The sequence below is a fragment of the Arvicola amphibius genome, chromosome 6, assembly GCF_903992535.2.
Source record: "Arvicola amphibius chromosome 6, mArvAmp1.2, whole genome shotgun sequence".
Taxonomy (NCBI): Eukaryota; Metazoa; Chordata; class Mammalia; order Rodentia; family Cricetidae; genus Arvicola; species Arvicola amphibius.
The window spans coordinates 63,806,559-63,827,777 of NC_052052.2; the positions used below are offsets into that span (position 1 = coordinate 63,806,559).

At 40.0% G+C, this 21,219-nt stretch overlaps 1 protein-coding gene across 6 annotated transcripts in view; it reads left to right on the top strand.

Annotated features, from left to right (window-relative positions):
• The window catches only part of Nfib (nuclear factor I B), a 218,088-nt gene that overhangs the window by 145,662 nt on the left and 51,207 nt on the right, over nt 1-21,219 (top strand). For all 6 annotated transcript variants that reach the window (XM_038334155.2, XM_038334156.2, XM_038334157.2 and 3 more), the window contains exons 4-6: nt 2,083-2,151; nt 7,472-7,592; nt 10,688-10,806. In XM_038334155.2, coding sequence (XP_038190083.1) covers nt 2,083-2,151; nt 7,472-7,592; nt 10,688-10,806 — 309 coding nt within the window. The remainder of the gene's footprint in view (nt 1-2,082; nt 2,152-7,471; nt 7,593-10,687; nt 10,807-21,219) is intronic.

Consider the following 21,219-nt stretch of genomic DNA (forward strand, 5'->3'; position numbering starts at 1 on the left):
TAGGGGTTAGCTTGGTCAGAGAGAGTCAGAGGAAACAGGGTGGGTGGGCGGCGGTTTCTCAGCTATTCAGTGGGACCTTGAGTGTTGAAGGCAGCATGTGCAGAGAGGGGGCCTTGTAGCCCCGACCTGCAGAGTAAAACAGTGTACGGGCTCCAGAGATGCTGAATAACTGATAAGTGTCTGCTTGACATATTAAATACCTTTGCTGTCCATAAAATAAAGTTTAATAAGCTGCTCTTTAAGCCAACAAAACAGCGAAACCCACAGGGTCCTAGAACATTAAAACACCTTCATTTCCATCTAGGAAAATGGAATCAATTGTCATTTTTTTTGCATTTATGACTTTTAACGACTTTGAGAGTACTGGTTGCACAGTCACTTCTCAATAATCTCTGAAACGAATTCAGCCTAGTGAAGAACTCATTGCTCAGGCAGTTTCCTACAATAGAATTGCATCAGCTAGGGGCATTTTATTATTCTCATAGAAATATATGCGTGTGTGTACACATGCCTGTATTTATGTATGCATGTATGTATTTTCAGAGTAGTGACTAAATTTGAGACTTAGGCTTTATCATCAAATGAGACCTTGTACTTCTTCTCTGTTCTTTCTAAAGGGTGAACACGTTGAGTGTGAAGCCATGCTCCTACACGCGTGGCTTCTCACACCACTGGTGCCAGTGCAGCAATTTTACCTTTTAGGCACTCTGGGTGGCTAAATTTTCTAAGAAAAGTTTTGCAACTTACATGATTCAAGGCACTTTGTGCACAGTTCCACGGGAGCTCAGGGTTTGGCTATGCTGGATGTTAATGTCGTGCTCACATGCAGCTAGCGTTTGGCATTGTTGTGGGGCAGGGTCTCCCTGTGTCACAGCTCACAGGGTATCCATTTCTGTTCTGTTTCTGCCTCCAATGTGCTGGGATTATTGGTTTTCCCCACTCTGTATGCTTCTACCCTGAGTTTAATGTTTTACCTTAACTTGAATGGATAATAACTCTGTGAAGTAGATAGTAACTCTATGAATTTTTGTATCTCTCATTTATAGGCAAGGGCCCTGAAACAAAATAAGATACACTTACATAGCCAACATCCCATAACGGGCAAACTGTGGCTGGGATTTGCCTCCCACATCTCTGAATTGATAGTTCCGCATCCTCTCTCGGTACTGAATATGACCCTTGGTCAGCTATGAAGTTGTGTTTTAACTCCTATCTCGTCACAGGTTCTGAGACTCTGGGGTATTTCCTCTGTGAGTATTTCAGACTTTTGTGCTTTCCATGATTGTACTCTTGATAGAAATAAGAATTTTAAAACTTCTGGACACTGCGAGATGAGCAGCCAAACAGGCTAGGGTTTCCTCAGGGTCCTGAACTGGGGACCTTGACCACTGCGGGCCCTGCACTTGTATGTGGACCCCGAAGGCCTGGATTCACTGCCATCTGATGAACAGACATCTAGTTCTTGAAAGAAAACGTGGGTAGGGGATCCAGGGGTAGGAAAAGTAAGGAAGGCATTAAAAATGGACAAAGAAAACCGATTGAGGTTGGTGCGTAGAAGGATTTACTGTGTCCTAGGTTTTGCTTTTCTGCTGAGAGACACCGGAGCAAGGCTGGCAACTCTGGGAGCGATGGCTCACTTTTCTGTGACCCCGGAAGGACTTGTGAGAGAATGGTGGTTTTGAGAGGTCTTTGAAGCATTTCCAACAAGGTGCTAATTGTGGTTGTAGTTTTCCTTTCTCTTTCTACCCTCCCCCTTTTCGAAGGTGGCCTTCCAGGTGTTGCAGATTGAGATGTAGTCAGAGTGTGTCCCAACCTTTTCTAACTCCATGTGACCACCGTGGCAAATATGATCCCACCAATTATAAACTTGGAAAATTGATGGGAAATTCCACAGGCTATTTATGCCTTTTTATACTTCTTACCTTTGAAAAGCAGAGTCAGTTTATATTCAGGTTCTGCTCATACTTGTCTTTAGAATAGGCGTCCCTGCTGTTCTTGTCTGAAAGTGAATGAATTCTAGAATTTAACTGGCGCTTTTGCTCCCTGCTTCTGCTGATGTCTTCCTTTGATGTTTGTTTTCAGGATACCTCGAGGACAGTTTTGTAAAATCTGGAGTCTTCAATGTATCAGAGCTTGTGAGGGTATCCAGAAGTAAGTAAACTGTTTTCTTACTGCACAGTACACAGAATGATTAAAATCTTGTGTATTTTAAATCTTAAATACAATGCAAAAAGTAACTACACTGAAGTATTTAAGTTTAAAATTCAAGATTTAAAGTAATCTTAAATTTCCTAATGAAACAAGTGAGCATTTTATTTAATTTTGTAAAATAGTTTCATTCCATTCATCAAAGCTTTCTGTGGTATAACACTAATGTTTAGGCTGTTCTTCTTGGTCATCATATTGGTATTCATTCAGTTCAGTTCTCTCTGTGACCATAGATGGGCATTTATATCAAAGGAAGCGTGATTAATTAAATGTACTCGGTGTTGTTATGATAGCCCACATCGGTTTCCTGTAGATAAGTGCTTTTTCAGTTATGATGCTGTGGTGGGGGTTGGAGATATGCAGGATATACACGTTCACATGCCCTGTGTGAAGGGATGCAGAAATTAACTTTGCAGATTGTACTCGGATATAGATAGAAAGCATTGTTGTCCCAAACAATGTTCAATTGTCTACCCCAGCCACCTCACCTGAGGTACTGTGCTCGGCCGGCTGGATTGGGTTTTCCTAGGGTAAACTCACCTGGCGGGCCCCTTAAGCCAGGGGGAAGCTCTGATTAACCAACTCTTGTTCGGTTGCTAGTGTGAGTAAACCCATCCAAGGTGCCACTATTACTGCACTCTGGCGTGTAAGGAGGGAGCTGCTTTCTTCCCGACCCCATCTCAGATTTGGATTGTTCACGTCACTTTGAGGGCCGTGCTTCTACTTCATGTCTTGATAGACAGTGGTATAGTAAGGAACTGCTGTCACTTCGATGGTCAGGTGGCACTCCAGTCCTTGTCTGTGTTCATCACCAGTCCTCATGGGCACACATCTGTAATCCCGGCACTCCAGAGGCAGAGGCAGGAGGATTGCAACAAGTCTAAGGCCAACTGGGCTACATAGCTAATTCCAGACCAGCCAGGGGTGTATAGCAAGGCCTTGTCTCAAAACAAGCAAAACTCAAACAAACAATACCAACACTGCCTTTTCATTTCTGTGACTCCAGAGTTTCTGAATGAGGGCCATAACCAACTGTGGAGACAGAGATAGTGAGCCAAAAGGGTCAGACTAAGCAAGGAGCTGCAGAGCCCTGTCTGGGAACTGTCTCTTCAAGCTTCCAAATAACTGTCTTTTGAACCATAGTTTCCCAGATTTCTGAACGTTCCAGAACAAAAACAAACCAAAAAAATTTTGTTTATCAGAGAAGGACACAGGAAAACTCAAGACCTTATGTACCTTGTATTTCCTGCTAGAATTCAGAGTGGATAAAGGTGTCAAGGGTTCATTAACTTGGGAGCAGCGTCAGAGATGGCTGTATATCCCCGCAGCACTGGTGTGGATATCTGCTGTGTAGGAGGCTCCTGATGGTCTAGTCTGTCATCCGGGGCCACATATGATTTTCAAGTAACCCTTGCCCCCAAGAAACAGGGTATTTGAAGTTGTTCCCCAGTGAGGCTGAGTCACGAAGATATGGGGCATAGGAAACTATTTTTTCAACTTGCACCATTTTAGAAGCTCCGTAATGGATTTTGTACCTTCCCATGAGAAGGCCAGTAGAGCCATCCTTCAGAAAAGATTCACATAGCACCCCATTGTATATAACACCGTGCCAAGTACTGTCAAAGGCGAGCCACTTTGGGAACTTCAAGGGCTCAAAATGATATCTTGAAAATTTGAAATTTCAAACATAAAATGTAAATTAAAAGTGCCTTCTCATAATATTTCAGAAACAAGGTAAATTTTAACATGTTTCGTTCATTCTTAATTCATACTGTCACTTCTTAGAGGTTTTTAAGTTATGTGTCATAACAAACATTACTGATTTGTAATTAGTACATTAATTATCCATATTCATTCCTCAGTTAATTTATTCAGCAAACATTTACTTTCTCCTCCATATGTAAATAGATGTCTCTGAGATGCTTGCAAGCCCTATTCTCCTAAGCGTTTTAATATATTCGTGCTACAACCTTGTTTACACAGTTGAACCTCATTGTTTATGAAGTAGGAGTTTGTTAAGTCAAGCTTTCTGCACAAGCCTTCTGTCGTGTGTCACAGGTTCTGGCTTCTTGACTCAGGACCTGCCCCTGGTTCCAGCCTCTAGCATTTACTGTCATGTGACCTTCTGATGTACGTGTTGACTTTAGCTAATGAAGCCATTCAGTTTCAGGATAGTGATGACTCTGTTGAATTATATTCTTTTTCTCCAGTTGGTTAAGGACAGCTTCTGGCGTCTAAGAACCTTCAGTAGCCAAGGTTCTTAGGTGCCAGGCTTCTCGGAGGGCATCAGCACTTCCAGTGTGCTTTTGCAGACATTGGCTTTCTTAGAGCTCTGTCCAGAAGAAGTGCTAAGAGCCGTGTTTGCATCGGCGGTGGGCTGTTCCAGAGGCTTAGTTGCACAGAGATCTGGCGGACTTGCTCTTATCCAGTGCTCTTGTGTCTCTCAGGAAGTTGTGTGCTCTTTGACGGTTTTGGTCATATTTACTATTAATTGACTTTCTTTTCAGCAACCTCCCATTCACTCTCAGAACACACACTAAGCTTTTGAGGGTTTAGTCTGGGCCCCACCACCTATCCCTGTCTAGCCTGGACTCGCTCTGTAGACCAGGCTATCCTTGAGTTTATAAAGACCCACCTGCCTCTGCCTCCTGAGTGGTCAAAGACATGCATCATCATGCCTGATCCTGAAGGATTTTTTTAAATTGCCATTTACTGCACACTATCCGCAGCATGCTTCTGGCCATACACACTGTAGTGAATATTAAGCTATCTATATGCAATAGGAAGAAACTCGCCCAAGTACCATACAATCACAATACCTTCACAAAAATGTTTCAAAAAGTTACGACATATAAAATTCTAGTCATTTTAGCCATATATTGTGAAATAACCCGGGTTTCTGAGGTGGCCACAACAAAAAGCATGTTTAGCGGAGAGTGATACACACAGAGTCATCCTGGAGACTTATGTACTTGTCTCTTCTGACAGATTACTAGAGTAGGCAAGAATGTGACCACAAGTCTAGTGACACAGGTCATACCCGCGTCTCCACAGGAGGGAGTAATCCCAGTCTGAACAGTCTGAATTTGATACATCTCTATTGTCGGAGGCAGGCAGATTGTTCACGTTCTCAGAGACAGTCATCTATCCACTTCAAACACATAGCTGCTTCTCAGGTCACATAGACCAAGGATCTACGTATAAATTCTAACGCATGTGGTTACTGGGACGTAAGAAATTCCACCTTTTGAAACCTCTGGCATATTTTAGGCCACAGCCAAACATCAGAGCCGTAGCTGTCTAAATAATTCAAATAACAATTACACTCAGCATAAAAATATTTTCTGTATAAAGAGGGTTTAAATATATGGACTAATTTAACCAGAACAATTACCCACTTAGCAGAAGGCAGGGGCTCTGGCAGTCTGGAGCTGAGACTCTTCCTGCGGGTATAGATTTGCTGTATTTCAGCAGAGAGATCTCTCTACAGTCCGTGGTTAATTCTCTGCAGTGAAGTACACACCTTTTAATAATCATACCTTCCTAAGAACATTTGACATTAGTCTTGGCCTGACAGGTATTAATATCCAACCAAATGGATAGACATGCACTTTAATGTTATGAAAAGCTCTGGGTGAGGAGACAGTCTTCAAAATTAACCACCCTTTGTAGGCCCACACTCAGCTACGGGCAGATAGGAGAGGCTGGGGCCTAGTGGATTATGTGTCTGAGTGGATTTCAAGGGCTTGAGAAATCTATCGCCGAGTCCCCAGCACACTCTGAATGGAGCTACTGAAGGGTTCAGCTGGCCGCACACACTGCCCCTTGAAACTGGTCGCCTAGTTCTTCACTTTGTATGTTGTCTCTATTCTTGACTTTACTGCTACAGCCATGGCAGTTTGGGCAAATCTTCCTCTGGTGCCTTGTTCCTTCTCCAAAGCCCACTACAGATATGGCTTTTTTTCATAGATTTTTATTTTTGACCATTCAAGTCACTGCTTCCTTTCTTCCTGCAAAACCTACAGATTGTGATTATCATGCTACGCACTGGGGCAGATTTCCTGCTGTCTACACTGCTGGGGTATTTTTATGTTTGCACAAGTGTTTTGTTTGCTCTCTGTACTGCACTGTATGCTATTGAACCTGCCTCTGCCTCCCGAGTGCTGGGATTAAAGGCGTGCACCCGGCTACCACGACTTCTTTTATCTCCAAATAACCTTATTGCTAAGTTTCTGTCTTATTGTGTGCAAGATGAGGCACATTTTTTGGGGGGGTTTTTTGAGACAGGGTTTCCCTGTAGTTTCTAGAGCCTGTCCTGGAAGTAACTCTTGTAGACCAGGCTGGCCTCGAACTCAGAGATCCGCCTGCCTCTGCCTCCTGAGTGTTGGGATTAAAGGCGTGCGCCACCACTGCCCGGCTGAGGCACATTTTGTATAAGTGGCAGAGGGTTTGGACGGAAAGTCTTATTATTTTTAGACTCCAGCCTATGGGTGAAGATACAATGGACAGTCATTTATAAAACCTTCCTAAAGGTGAATTTGCAAAACACTTTGAGTTTTATTTCATTTTCATAAGTTTTACTTATCCCTGCCCTAACTCTAGATTTGCTTAAATCAAATTATGCACCATTGTGGTTTTATTTTGTTTTGTTTGAGACAGGGTCTCACTGCATTATCAGACTGGCCTCAGACTTGCTTCATAGTTCAGTTTCACCTTGACATCTCTATTCTCCTGCCTTAGCCTCCCTAGTGTTGGGATTACAGGTGCATGCCACCAGAACTTGTAACCATCATGATTTTTATTTCATTCTAATGCTGCTGTTAGAACTAATATAGGATGTCTTGAATCTTTGTTTATGGAATTCATATATATATATATATATATATATATATATATATATGGTTTAGTTCAATACATGCATCTCGTTTGGTTTTAGGTAATAGGAATCATTTGTTCTGCTCTGCCTACATCTATAACCTGGGGAATGACAGATGATGTAGTGATTTCTAATATGAGGGAGTAAATGAAGATTGGGTAGTGTGAGGAGGGGAAGTGGTAGCCAGGGATCTAGTGTGAATGTGCAGAATTACCCAAACTTGACTAGAGGATTTTGGAATTTGCCTGCCGCATACAAGGAATAGTGCATCTGCAGATAAGGAGAGCTCTTGCCCAGAGCCATGAAAAAAAATAGTGATTTTATGTCTGAACAGAGATAATCATGAATAGCACTTACAACATTTCTTTTAAAAAATTTATTCCTCAGCACCCATAACCCAGGGAACTGGAGTCAACTTCCCAATCGGAGAAATCCCCAGCCAGCCATACTATCATGACATGAATTCTGGTGTGAACCTGCAGAGGTCGCTGTCTTCTCCACCAAGCAGGTAATGGCGGTGCTGCTGTATGTGCTTTCACCCTTAATGTAGACAGTCAGGCGGGGAAAGGGGAAATACCTGTCTACTGACCATACACAGACTTTGCCATTTAAAATGCCAGCATCATTAGTTTTGTTAGTCATATTGTTTTAATATGCATATTGAATGTAATTGCTCTTCAGAGCACCTTAAAAGTCTCTGGGGGGGGGGAGTGTTTTAGATGAACCATGAAAAGATATTAAAGAGAGTTTGTCTTTTGGTATAAAATAGAATTCTGCATCTTAATCTTGGCAACCTTAAAAGTGATACTGGGAGTTAGAAAAATGGCTCAGTAGCCAAGAGTACTTGTTGCCCTTACAGAGGACCTGGGTTCAACTCCCAGAACCCATATGGTGGCTAACAGCCCTGTGGAAACTCCAGTTCCAGGGAGTACACCATTTGCTGACTTCCATGGACACCAGGCGTACACATGGTACACATACAGGCAAAACATTCATACACATAAATAAATTTTTAAAAAGAGTAACATGTAGGTGATATTGCTGCCGCGAGGCCTCGCCCTTAGCCAAGGCATCCTGGTAACTTGACTCTGATGCCAAATCTGCGCTTGAGATAATGGAAGATGAAAAAAGTGTCATTCCCCTAGCCATAAAAATAAAGCTGATTTGAAACTGCCATATTCATTTGATGGAGATTTTCTGACTAAATCAGTTAGCTCTTCTGGTACCTGTGAAAGCCTCAGCTGCTCGGAGACTGGCCTAGCCAGTGTTTTCTTCCTCTCCTACCCTGTAACTGTCATTCAAGAGAGCCATTACAGATGTGGGGTTTTTCCTTTTAAGTTGTGTCCTTCATGTATGAAGACCTGTCTCATTTCCAGAGCATTCAATACAGCCACAGGCTAGCATAGGAATGTACACGGATTCCAAAAAGACAAGCATGCATTATGCTAATTTTTAAAAATAAAAAACAATCTGGGAAAATATTTTTCTAGATTCTTTTCAGTAAGGAAAGCTAATTGTCTTTGAATAGTTGTGAGAATATCCATATTTGTGTTTATAAAGTAAGGTCAATTTTATAACATTTATGACCCAACTATATTTTTATATAATTAGATTGTATATCAAGATAATTTGGTTTATTATCACTGAAATTACCTCTTAAAAGTTCTTTAAATTTTCTAAATTTAGAATGTGAATTGTGATTTTTAAATTTCCTCCTTTGGATCCATATGTTGTCAGCACAGGTCTTTCATCCTGGCCAACCTCTGTCCTTCAAAATAAGCAGAGCTTAAAGACATTTCTCTGTTGTTCATTATAGAAATAAATTTTCCTCCATTTTTTTCCATACTGCTGCTGACTCATAGTGGAAGAGAATTACATTAACGGGAGAACTTAAAAAATATGCATAAGCTCTCAATTTGGATAGTTTTGGGTAGAGACTAAAGAAATGATAGCATTTCTGCTAAGCTTTAGCATGGGGAGAAGTTGTCATGTTCAATCATGTCAGTACTCCGGGGATTGTCAGGCCACAATTAACCACGGTCTAACTACAAATAAACAGAGATGTGCGCAGGCTTCAAGGGTTTAGGCATGGAGCCCCCTGGCTGGGAGATTTTCCTCCTGGTGTGGCCCCTTCTGTTCACTTGTCCTGGGCAAATTCACTGAATTTCTCCAGATTTGTCCCCCTGTTTATTAAAAATGGGGACTTAAAGTTTGCATGCAAGTTTTTGAGATAATCTACAGTCACAAACCTTGGTGACATTACATTTATTAATAGCGCATAAAATTAATTCAGGTGATGTTTTATGGTTGTTGCTTAAGAACATAGGTTTAAGTGAGAATTCTTTAAGTAAATGACAAAGTCTTCATTCCAGAGTCAATAGTAAGATGTTTACTGGAGTACTGGTTGGAGCGTACCAAAACAGAGTATCCAAAAGGATTATTCATGTCATAAAACAGCTTTTAATCTTCGCTGTAGGTACCCACTTTTCTGTGTAATAAGTAGATTATGTTTTTCCATTCAAAGTGTTTGCTAAACACACACCATTTGATTGGGCAATAATCATTTTTCAGGTTGATCTTATGAATAAAGAACTAGTAGTCTAATTTCACTAAAAAAAATAAGGTAAAGAACATGGAATACTCACAACTAGTAAAGTTCTAGAAATGGTCTTCATGCTATTAATTACAAGGTCAACACTAATAATTAATACTTAATGAGTATCTTCAAACTGCAAGCCATTTAACTGAGAGCTTTATGGTTATTAACTCACTTCGTCTTCTCAGCCAAACCCTTTAAACTGGGTTTTATTATTTCCACCTTACAGGTGATTAGCTGAGTTTAGGAAGGTTGAGGAACCTGCTGTCGGATCTAATAAATGACTTGGTCAAAATGAGGGGTTTCTGGACGTGTTTCACTGCCCACTTCCGTTGCCTTATTTCCCAGTTAACAGTAAAGGATTGCCTTGTCTGTGGCCAATGCTGTCAGCAGTATTAATATCAAAGATATAAGATGACTCAGTGCACCTTGACAAAGTTTCAGTGTTAGCAGAAAAGACACATTGAGAGTTCACTTGTAAAAACTGAAGTTTCTCTGAAAGAAATCTGAAAATGTAATTATATAAAACATTTTTTATTAAGTAGGAATAGGGATAGATGGTAAATATAAGGATAGGTAGTCTGTGTGTGTTTGTGTGTGTGTGTGTGTATTGGATATATATAGTGAACTGAAATGTTCACTATTCCTATGGGTGTCTTGAATGCTCACCATTCTTTCAAACTATCACTTTAACTAGGATTTATGGAAGTTTTTTCTTTTCTTTTCTTTTCTTTTCTTTTCTTTTTTTTTTTTTTTTTTTTTTTTTTGAGGCAGGGTTCTCAGTAGTTTTGGAGCCTGTCCTGGAACTAGTTCTATAGAACAGGCTGACTTCGAACTCACAGAGATCGCCTGCTTCTGCCTCTGCCTCTGCCTCTTGAGTTTTGGGATTGAAGGCCTGCACCACCATAGCCCCACTGGAAGCCGTGTGTGTGTGTGTGTGTGTGTGTGTGTGTGCTATACATCTTTTCAGGAATATTATTAATGCCATTATCATTCTATTTTAACAGCAAAAGACCCAAAACTATATCCATAGATGAAAATATGGAGCCAAGTCCTACAGGAGACTTTTACCCCTCTCCAAATTCACCAGCTGCTGGAAGTCGAACATGGCATGAAAGAGATCAAGGTGGGTAAGAGGATGCCTTCGAGGGCATCAGAGTCTATATAGCATTGCCTATTTTCTTTAGTCACCATTTCCTAAAGTGTCAATATGGACTATGCTTGAAATAATTTCAATAAAATTATTTTTAAGATAATTTTATGAAATTGGACAAATGTTACCAAAGTCACAAAAATCCTGTTTTATTATATCTTAATTTTGGATGAAATGGTCTTTCAGAGACCTTGACTCTGTATGTAACTGACTTGGGCCCATCTACACTATATAGTAGAATCTCAGCAGAGCGGCAAGCTCGGACTCAGTGAGCTCCCATTGATCTCTCTGTGAGCGTGTAGGGAGGAGCAAACCAGGAAGCCTGCAGTGTGAGATACTGAGAATTCTCACTTAGAGGAAGCTGTCGTTCCTTCTGGAAGTAGGTACAGCACAGCTAACAGATGAGAGTAGGGACTGTGTCTACATTAATATAGTTGCTGCCTAGGGAGACCTATGGCCCAGAACTAGGACAGTCGAGGAGAATAACTTTACGTGAGTCTGATTGAGCTTTCAGGGATCTGACTTGGTCTTTATTCTTGAAATGTATAGGATTTCCTGTGTTTTTTTTTTTTTTTAAATAACACATATTTATGCCTTTGTGCACAATAAGAAGATATTAAAGATATAAACAGACAAATCAGCTAGTTACAACTTTGGTTTGTTTGTGCTGTGCAAATAAGTTTTTATAGTATTTGTAGGTTTCTTTTCTATCAAATTCTGTGTATTTAAAAATATAGGTGGGATGTGTTCTTCACTAATGGTGTTCAGCCTAGGACTCAGGCATGTGTCTGTGGGCTTGTAGAGAAGTCAGACAGCTAACCCTGGGACGTAGCATTTATAGCCAGTGTCACTTCCTTGCCAGGGTTTCTTCCTTCTTGCTCCTCAGAATTTCATATTGAGTGTCACAGGATTTCTAGAAGGAGGAGGCCTTCCTGGGGAACTGGATTAAGAATTGGATTACCTTTCGCATGTTGATTTCTCTTAAAAGACTTCCTGTTAAAAGATTTATTTATCTTTGTTATGTGTATGAGTGCTTAGCTTGTATGCCTGTGTGTGTGTGCCATCTGGATACCTGGTGTCTGTGGAGACAGAGAGGGCATCAGATTCCCTGGAACAGGAGTTGTAGATTGTTGGAACTGCTACGTGGCTACAAGTACTCTTAAATGCTAATGCATCTCCCCAGCCCCTCTCTTACGAATTTCACTGTAAAGATGCAGCACCAGGCACTAAGGTGGGGAAGCAGTGTCAGATAAATAAGCAAATGGTTATTTGTGCTGTGAACTTGGTTCCGCTGATGGGAAAGAAAGTGAGAGGCGTGAGAGGTTCTTTTTACAGAAGGGTTGGAAAATCAGTAGAGAGCTTGGGTTTTGAAACTCTCTGCCCATCCAGTCTTCAGGCAGTAGACACAGTTTATCAGGAAGCAGTGTTTCCACCTTCTGCTTCATCTCCATCAGTAACTTGCCAGTGCTGTCGGGAGAAAATCATCAGTCCCACACTTGACCACAGGCTTACATGCTGCTTTTCATGCCTACTGGCATCTGGGCCTATGGCTTCGTTTGGATTTTTGAATGTGATGCCCAAGAACTTTTTAGAAGCTGTGCCTTCTGAAGTGGTCTTTCCTAGCTTTCTTCTGGCAAAGTTCTTAATAGCCTTAATGGCTCATCATCCACTGAGAAATTTCGGTCTAAATTCATTTTCCTGCTTTTGTGTATTGGTAGCCAGTATTACTCTTTCATTGTATTCATAATATATAATTCTCGATTTATATATTGTTTAGATATATCTATACCATGTTTTTTTTTTTTTGTTTGTTTGTTTTTTGAGACAGTGTTTCTCTGTGTAACAGTCCTAACTGTTCTGGAACTAGCTCTTGTAGACCAGGCTAGCCTCAAACTCAGAGATCCGCCTAACTCTGCCTCCCAAGTGTTGGGATTAAAGATGTGCTGCTACCAACGCCCAACTGAAGTCAACTGCTTTGACAATGGCTGCATTAGCACCAAAGGCAACACTGCTGCACAGTAGGGCCATAGTAAACATTGATCAGGTAAATGAGACACTGATCGGCGTCCAGTCTCATTAGCAAAGGCAAGAAGTAACAGAGCTACGGAAGTGGAAATAAAAAAAAAAAGCACATCTCTTCATGCTTCCGTCCTTGTTTGACTGACGTTGCCACTTTCCTCTAAACAAAGCCGTATGTTCTGTGTCAGAAGCGATTCTGGGACAGATCTGAACGGTAGGAATGACAGCACTGAGCACCTGTGGGTGAGAGTGTCGCGATGTGTAGGTGTTCTTTATTGTAGAGTGTCACTCCGCGAGAACTGATTTCCCTTCCGCTATTCAGCAGAGCTAATCTCACGACGTATTGTAAAACATTTTTGAAAAGTAGAAGGGAAACTGTCATTCTTCCTCTTTGTAAAAATCATTGCATTGTCTTGATGATTTTCTATTGTTAAGATGACTAACACTATCAGAGGAGGCTGGAAAAGCAGACTGAAGTAAGAGCAATGAGGAATGTTCCTTCTCATGTGCTTAAAAGCACCTGCCACTTGGAATTTGAGGACTGGGGCATTTGAATGTGCACAATAAGCCATTGTGGGAAGAAGGCTTCAACCACAGTGAGAAACCCGAGGACAGGGCTATCTTCACAAACATGCTGAGCCCAGCATGGTGCTTTTGTTCTTAGAGGGAAATCCATTTCTTAAATTTTCAAAATCAAATGCCCCACGATTGTCCTTGGCCATCTTCATCGTGTCTTTAGGCATCTTGGTCTGCTCTGAAGGCACTGTCTAGGGCACTGCTGAGTGAGCATCGCTTGCCAGGCAGCATAGGCCTAGCATCTCCCAGTCACTTCTCATAACTGTGGTACTCAATAGCACTCGCTGGTTGATTGTCACGGGCTGCTGTTTTTAATAGACAGAAATGCTAATATTATTATTCCCTGGGTATCTGCCTTAATCTGTGATTATTAGCTCTCTATTAACATCTTTCTGGCCCCCTTTCAAAGCTGAATTTTGAAATGTAAGAATAGAAAGTAATAGGATTATGGACACTATTATAATATTTTCTATTCCAAGGCAGAAATAAAGGATGCAATGTGAACAAGTTATTATTTCTCTTTTATTTTTAAAAGAATTTATACAAAACATTTGCCGGGCCGGGGTGGCACATTCAGGCAGAGGCAGGTGGATCTGTGTGAGTTCAAGGCCAGCCTGGTCTATAAGAGCTAGTTCCAGGACAGGCTCCAAAGCTACTGAGAAACCTTGTCTTGGGAGAAAAAAAAAGAATTTATACAAAACATTCATACCAAATCTAGCTTTCATGTGCTGATGTAGACCTATGTAGTTTTTAATACTTTATGTTAAAACGTTTTTATTTTTGCATATTAAAGATATAGTTATATATTGCTTTTTTCTTTTCAAAACATATTTTCCAATTTTAAAAGTATAGTTTTTAACTTTGCAAAGGTAGACACAACTATTTTTAAACTAAATAGTATTTAAATATTCGAGAGAGGAGTATACAACATGTTGATAGGAGTTAAATTTGTCAGTTATGATTCAAATGAAGGAGAAACTGATAGCGGGCATGAAGAACCAGAGCAGCAACTGTCTTCTTTTCCTGAAGTCTGGCTAGAATGTTCCCTTTCCTTAGTCTCCACCATAAACCCTGAGGTCTGAAACTTCCAACTGCTTTATTTTCTTTCTTTTTTTTGAGGGGGTGGGTCATGCTGAGGATACAGCCCAAGGACTGGTGCTACTGTGCAAACACTCTACCCCTGACCTACAGCCTCAGCCCTAAGTATTTCTCTTGGTTGCCTTTTTCTTCATTAAGATCTTAATGATTAAGTTCATAAAACATGCAGGTTGGACACGTGTCTGATTCCAACGTTTATCCACTAAAAGGCCTCCGGAGAACTTGTCTATATTTCATTGTGTCTTTAGAGTATATTGAGAAACTTGATTCCCAGCTGACTTCTCTGGAGAGGACTGAAACAATGCTTTATAACTTGCAACACAAGCTGAAAATTCATGCATGTCATGTTTTTTTTTCTCTGTTTCAGGTTAATTTCATGAGACTAAATCTGGTTTTATTCTAATGTCCAGTAATTTAATAGACTGATGGATAGGTTACACATTGTTGAAAATTTCTGAATGGGAAATTTAATGGCTTCTCAGTCTGATAAGCAGTAAGGCAACTTGTAATCTTAGATAAAACATCAACATAAAGGATTTCTCATATAGTAAAAGTTTATTAATTTCTATATATTTAGGACTGAGGTAATTTGACACATTTAACATTTATCAATTTAATCATAATTTTTATAGGAATCAGATACACAAATATGATTGAGAAAGTTGCTAGCCTTGGACCTGCTGGAAAGAAATAATCATTTGTGAAAAAAAGGCTTTACCAAAAATAAAGAAGTAAAGCAGGTTACAAATGATTGCCTTTATGCTTTGGAGCTAACTTACTTTTGAAGTACCATGAGCTATAACTCTTTATACAAATCAATAAGGTGGAACCTTAGAAAAATTGAGACTATATACTGATACACAATTAAAGTTAGTTAAAAATTCAAACTGAAGTTTTAAGACTATATAGGCATTATATTCTGATTACAACAAGTTCTAGAAAATACAATTACTAATTTTTTTAAAAAAATATTTAACAGCAGACAGTGTAGCTCAGTGGTAGGTAAAGTGCTGGCTGAGCATGTGCCAGGCCCTGGGTCCATTCCCAGCACCGTACACATAAACACAATGCCACCTAAGTTCTGATGCATAAATAAGCCTCTCCAGCAAGTCTGTCTGAAGTTTGGGTATAGCGCTAAGTTCCAGCCATTAACTTTGTTAATATTCTCCTCAGCGAAGTTGCCAGTGCTCTAACCTATAGTTTGTACTTTCTAAAGTTTTCCAAGGAGCTAGTGTTTGCTTTCAACAAATGGGCGAAGGGCCTGCAGGAAAAGAGGGAGCTAGAGACTAAGATGCCTGTGTTCTATCTTGAGCTGAATCAGGAAGTAAGTAGAGCTAGGTCCGTGGAGTGAGGCAGCATGCGAGAGAACCAGATTCATGAGCAGTACTGCTTAACGTGAGTTCAAGGAATGTTCACAGATGCGCCAGATATGAGTGGTCAACTAAGTGTGCAAAGTTCTGTTTCAACTCAATTTAAACTTTCTTCTTTGGTGAATGAATATGTAGACTATTTAATATACTGTTGTGCGATGAGACTTTCCAGGAGGGACTGCTGACTAGATTAGATTAGCGTGCTTATTATGTGTGTGAATTCAGAGGCCTTCCTCCTCCACGATGGGAGGAGCTAGAGGGAGCATTAAGTCCAAAACTGGGAGAGCGCCAGAGCCCAAACTCCTGTTTGATGAAGGCTGGAATCTCAAGGTTCCTGTGAGCTGTGGGAGCTGAGGGAAGCCACAGCTTTCATGCTTGGCTGGGTAGCTGTTCTCTGAGAGTCATTAACGTTAAAAGCAGTCCTCGAGAAGGCAGGGAGTGACCTGGCAGGCGAAACTTTCCAGCTGCCTTTGGGGACCCATTGACCACCAATTCTGTTCTTAGAGTTGGCATCACAGGAATCAAATGGCAAATCTTCATGCTTTTTTTTCTTAACTTGAAAAAATAAAAGCAGAGGTTAAAAAAAAAATCCTTTAGTAGAATAAACGTGTATGGGAACTGGTTTGCATTTAACGTATAAGCCCAGTTTTAAATCTTCCTTTTTCAGCTTCGTACATAAAGTATCAGAAGTCAAGGTCTGTAGCTGAGCTCTCCCCTCACCCCCACCATGATATCAGAAAACTAATCTCAGAGACCCTGCTATGTGTGGATTAGTCCCCTTCAGCTACACTGCTGAGGTTGAAAAAAAATCACATGACCATCTTCAAAACAGAAAGGAGAACAGTAAATTATTCCTGAAGGCTCTCGTTAGAATTCCTCTTGTTGCCTGCTAATTAACAGATATCTGTCCGGGCGCCTTTCATGTGTTTGAATGGAGAACGGCAAGTTGGGTGGGGCAAGCCGCGTGCACGTTGCAAGGGCCCGGAATGGTTAATATGGAAAACTTGAGCCCAGGTTTCGTGCTCCAGAAACTTAATGATTTAAAAACACCAATTCTGCAGAAAAACCTAATACGTAATTAGTTCTGAGTAACAACAACTTTCTGTTTGATAACTCGATGAAACAGATTAAAATTGACAAGTAGGAACCTTGATGCCTTGCTTGCAGTGTACTTCGGCATAATCAACCCTTTTGCTTTAAATCCCTTTACACGTTGATTTATGGTTCTCCAAAAATGTGTTCTGGAGAAGTTTGGAGAGCCAGAGTTACTAGACTCTTGATGGCCCGCACAGCGAGAGCTTGGTTGTTCTATGCAGATCACAGAGCGCTGGGACTGCCAGCCATCATTCAGAAGAAGTGGACCGGGTGGCTTTCCCTCCAGCTCCCAGGCCTCTTTCAGAGAGAAGGGGATCTGGCCAGTTTCCCTCACAAGTCTCCCAGGCAAATGGTTTTCCTGGAGAACTTCATCTTAAATCTGGTTAGGCATTAAAGAACAAAAAGAAGAGAACAGAAATAAATTTATACATTCTCAGGGTTCTGTAAGATTCTCAAAACATAATTTTGTTCTGTAAAATATGTAAATACGTGTATATAAATTGTGTGTGTAAAATACGTGTATATAAAACCAACTGTAATACTAGGATTAAATATTTTTGACTAAACATGCTACAAGTCTGAGCAATTTCCATGAATAAATGTGGAGAATAGCTGGTGGGAAGCAGGTGACTGGGTACAATTCTCGGAAGTTTTCCTGCCATGTAAAATACATAAAGAGAACTATGAACTTCATCTGCATGGGCCATTACCCTATGTAAACTGTTAATACTCTGCCAGTCCTGCTTTTGCTATCTTCCAGCAATTAAACAATATTTTAAGTGAATCATGCCATTTGGTTATACGCACTTCTAAGAGTTTCTTAGAGGTTTTGAAAACACATTGTGCCAATTTCAGTTTAAAAAAACACACCTCTGGGGGCTGGAGAGATGGCTCAGAGGTTAAGAGCATTGCCTGCTCTTCCAAAGGTCCTGAGTTCGATTCCCAGCAACCACATGGTGGCTCACAACCATCTCTAATGGGGTCTGGTACCCTCTTCTGGTGTGCAGGCAGACACACAGAAAGAATATTGTATACATAATAAATAAATAAATAAATAAATAAATAAACAAACAAATAAATAAATATTAAAAAACAACACAGCTCTGGAGTTAAGACCCCTAATATCGTGAAGGTTCTGTTTTTGAGTAAAAATTCCAACATTGTCACTGTGTTTTATATACTTTCAAATCTCTGCGTATCCTGTACCAGATAGCCTCTTCCTTCTATCAGCCAAGAAATTGTGTGAGTTTAAACTCTATATAAATGAGAAAGGCAAGATTTTGTTTTCATCTGGGGCAGTCATTTACTGAGGACGTAATACCCGTCAGATGCCGAGTTTACAACAGCTTCAAGTCCCTTCTGAGAATCCCACCTCTGCTCCCGCGAGATGGGCCATCAGGTGAAGCCACTTGCCACCAAGCTGGAAGGCCTGCTTTCAATTCCCAGGTCCCATATATTAAAAGGGCAGGACCAACTTCTCTAAACTGTCCTCTGGCTTCTGTAGGTTTGTATAAAAATCCCACCCTATGGCTTTACACATCGATTATTAGCCATAGTGGTAATGGTTGGCGATTTCCCATATGAAAAAAAAACAAACAACAAAACAAAACAAAACAAAAACTTAAATACGAAGTTTTCTTCGTGTCTAGTGCTTCATATTTTATGTCAGTTATAGTCAGAGAGTTTGGCAGGTTAGGTAGTCTCATATTCAAAACTCTGAAACACTTCTAGAAATACTTCATGATGTCATAGTGGAAAATTCCACACCTGACTTTATGTTTTGGATTGCAGTCTAAACACATACACACACTCAAAATATTGTATAAAGCTGCCTTCAGGGTATGTGTATAAGGTGTACATGCATAAGCGAATTCGTGTTTAGACTTGCATTGCATTCTAAGGTGCTCCATTCTGTATGTGCCAATATCCCACACTCTGAAATCCCAAACTTCTGGCCCCAAGCATCTCACAGAAAGAACACTTGACCTGTCTTTGAGTTTTTAAACTTTCATTAATGTAGGTCTTTTTGAAAAATCCACAGGTCTTCCATTTTTTAAGTTAGCTTTTAAATGTTTACTTTAAATGCTCTCATTGAAAAACATAATAATTGGATTGTTTATGTGCTTGGAGGCACTGAATGTTTTGCCTTATACTTCAGGAATGTCCAAATCTCCCAAATACATGTCCTGTCCTGTTCCATTCTGCTGCAACCAATGATTGATAGAGATGGAGTTATTATACAGAACCTTGTTATGGGATCAGTGTCTCCTACTTTGAAAACAAATGACTCAGCCAGACGGCAACATTTATTTTCTCTAAGTGACTGGGGACCTAGCAATAGGAGACCATTATCCTGTGACAATATTCTGTTTCATTGACATTATCTTGAAAATGTAATTGGTCCATTACTAAATAGAGGTTTTGTTACTGATCAATTTCACGTGATTTCTAAAACCATTAGGATAATAAATATGTCATTCGAGTAATTTCATTGACAGACATTTTTTCTTCATATACATTTATTGGAGGAAAAAGTATAGATTAAACACTACAATTTATGCTGGCTTTGACTACTTTTCTACTATAAGAAACAGAATTTACGTGCAGTGATCATATTTGCAGTATCAAACAGATGACTTTCAAATTTTTATAATTTTTTTCTACTTGCTAAATTGTATCAAATCATAATTGTTCCCAAGCAATTAGTTTACTCTCTCAGATTTTATTTGAAGTAAGGTCCAGGTCATTTCTAAGACTTGGAGGGTTTCCTGTAAATCTACTGAAGTAGCACATCACTTAAACTGCCCTGACTTACCATTGTAGAAGACAACAGCGTCCATAGCTACAGGATCCGTGCGGGTCTTGCAGCATAAGTGTTTCTAAATGCGTGGCTATTTCCCAAATGTCCACCTCCAAAAAGTCATCTATAATCTTGTTAAATTAGAACACTTCCAGTATCTTTCTGACTTTTACAGTTAAGGTTACAGTATTGATTTTATTTTATTGTCCATGGCTCTCGGATGCTTAACACTAACAAGACCCCATAGCTAGATCTCTCCCCAGAGACTGCTGAATCGCAGCCATATATTCACCTACACTGTTGCTTAAAAAGGGAAGAGAATGTGCTCCCTGTCCTGTGTACTTGTTTGGCATTTTTCCCCTTTCAAATTATGTTTACTGATATTACTCAAGATCCTTTAATGCCTGTTAAGATGAAATTGCCAATGGACAAAAGCAGTTTGAAGTGTTTTTTTAAAAAAAGAAATTTAATTTATCCAATATTTGTTCTTGTAGCACTGTTTTTATTATTCAGAAACTTGTTTTTAAGATGTTACAGGAAGGTATTTTTTTGAATTTCAAAGCCATTTCAGCTTTAGCATTGCATTATTATAGGTGTAAGCCTAAACACCTACTTTATGGAGCCGAGGTATCGTGCAGGCTTGTAGTGACGTGCTACGCCACTGGGCTTGGGTTAAAATATACAAGAGTCTTCAACCATCACAAACTGAAAAATACAGTAAGCACTGTACTCAAGTGTGATTAGGATTGAATAGCTCATACTTAAAGCAGGAATTCTTTTCTTTAGCACAAACGTTACCATGCTTTTCCTCTTAGGAAAAAAATGATTTCATTAAAAATAAAAAAGATTGAAAATCAAATTCCAGTTGAAATCTTACCCCCTTGATGCAGCCCGCCATTTTTTTCTGGCTAATTCTGGATGGGCGGTAGAAAGATGCTTGTATGTAGATACAGGGACACTTTCTGTGCACGGCAGAGTCTTCGAACCCTGCGGCATCATCATCAGACTACTGCAGCGGAATTAAATCCGCATGGCATCCAGAGCATTTTGTGAACTTGAGTGTGTAGGAAGTCCTTACCCACATTCCCCACACAGCTGTGAAATCTCACATCTACAGGAGTCCTTAGAATCCTGTTCTCGTGTTCTCTTTACCGTGCTGTCAGAGACAGTGTTTGTCTTTAACTTCGCTCCTAGTGTCCTATAACCACTCCGTCGTAGAGCTCTGCAAAAGACGTTTTTCCTTTTCATGTTGTGATGTTGGACACACAGCAAGATCCATAGTTGTCAACTCAGTATTGTGAATTAATAACAGTCTTTGGAACTTCAAACATATTTCTAATATTTTGAAAAAATATTTTTCTAGAAGTTCTTATAGCATATTTATATGAAATATTTCTAATACTATTGGTGAAAGTAAGTCTTTTATAG